The sequence below is a fragment of the Microtus ochrogaster genome, linkage group LG8, assembly GCF_000317375.1.
Source record: "Microtus ochrogaster isolate Prairie Vole_2 linkage group LG8, MicOch1.0, whole genome shotgun sequence".
Taxonomy (NCBI): domain Eukaryota; kingdom Metazoa; phylum Chordata; class Mammalia; order Rodentia; family Cricetidae; genus Microtus; species Microtus ochrogaster.
Window position 1 is genome coordinate 26,565,951 of NC_022033.1, and position 1,123 is coordinate 26,567,073.

The 1,123-nt window shown below is 55.2% G+C and overlaps 1 protein-coding gene across 1 annotated transcript in view; it reads left to right on the forward strand.

Moving 5' to 3' along the window:
* Bpifb3 (BPI fold containing family B member 3) overlaps window positions 1-1,123 on the forward strand; it is a 19,200-nt gene that overhangs the window by 9,205 nt on the left and 8,872 nt on the right. Inside the window, exon 7 of the mRNA XM_026787290.1 lies at window positions 824-884. Within this exon, the coding sequence (XP_026643091.1) occupies window positions 824-884 (61 nt within the window). The remainder of the gene's footprint in view (window positions 1-823; window positions 885-1,123) is intronic.

The window sequence follows — 1,123 nt, forward strand, 5'->3', positions numbered from 1 at the left end:
GGGTTACACCAGCTGGCTGCCCAGGGTTATGGGTTACACCAGCTGGCTGCCCAGGGCTGCGGGTTACACCAGTTGGCTGCCCAGGGTTGTGGGTTACACCAGATGGCTGCCCAGGGTTGTGGGTTACACCAGCTGGCTGCCCAGGGTTATGGGTTACACCAGCTGGCTGCCCAGGGTTATGGGTTACACCAGCTGGCTGCCCAGTGCTGCAGGTTACACCAGCTGGCTGCCTGCAGCCTTTCTCTTTCCAGTGCTGACCTGGAGCTAGTGCACCAGTCTTGCCTCAACCCCATCTTAGATGCCTGCTAGTAACTGTGACCTTGGCAGGTAGCTCTTCGTCTCTGACCCCAGCTGTAGACTGAGGTGCTGGGCTGGAATCTCACGTGGATGGTAAAGTGCCTGCTCAATGCACTCACGGCACAGGGCTCAGTGAGTGGAGAGCAGGGTGTGATGGGTTTTGTGGATGACAGAGGAGATGAGGTACCCTGGGACTTCTGACCACAGGCCTTCTCTCTCTGCACTGGGGTGGCAGGATGGAGCTGCAACGGTAGAGGGAGCAGTAGCCGCTGTGACATTGCTTCAGTAGCCTCTGTAATCTCTACTGCACCCCCAGTAATCTTTAGCACTTTAGAAAGTGCTAAAGTGGGGTTCATGTAACAAAGATGTGAGACTGTGTGCCCATATGTCCCCTCCCCATCTCCTGCCTGTCTTCATACCCTGCTTTGCTTTGAGACTCAGCACCAGTTGGAGAAGGGCAGCTATCTCTTGCCCCAAGCAGGGTGCACCCTTATCTCTGTAATAACTTCTGTCTCCTCCTATACAGCTTTGCCCTGTGGTAGACAGCGTGCTAAGTGTGGTGAACGAGCTCTTGGGGGCTACACTGAGTAAGTTGGGGCCCTGCCCTGCCTCTGTGATTCTTTCTCTTGTTTGCCTTCCCTTATCACTGAATAGGTGACCATGGAGGGAAGTGGGGTAGAGGGGACACTTTCTCTTCAGACTGCCCACTCCACTTTGGGGAGATCTCTGGAGAAGGCCTAGGGTGGAGACTTAAGGAAGGGGTGCTAGCGAGGATGTCAAATGCAGACAGACAGACACCCACTGAGCACCTAGGCTCTGCAGACAG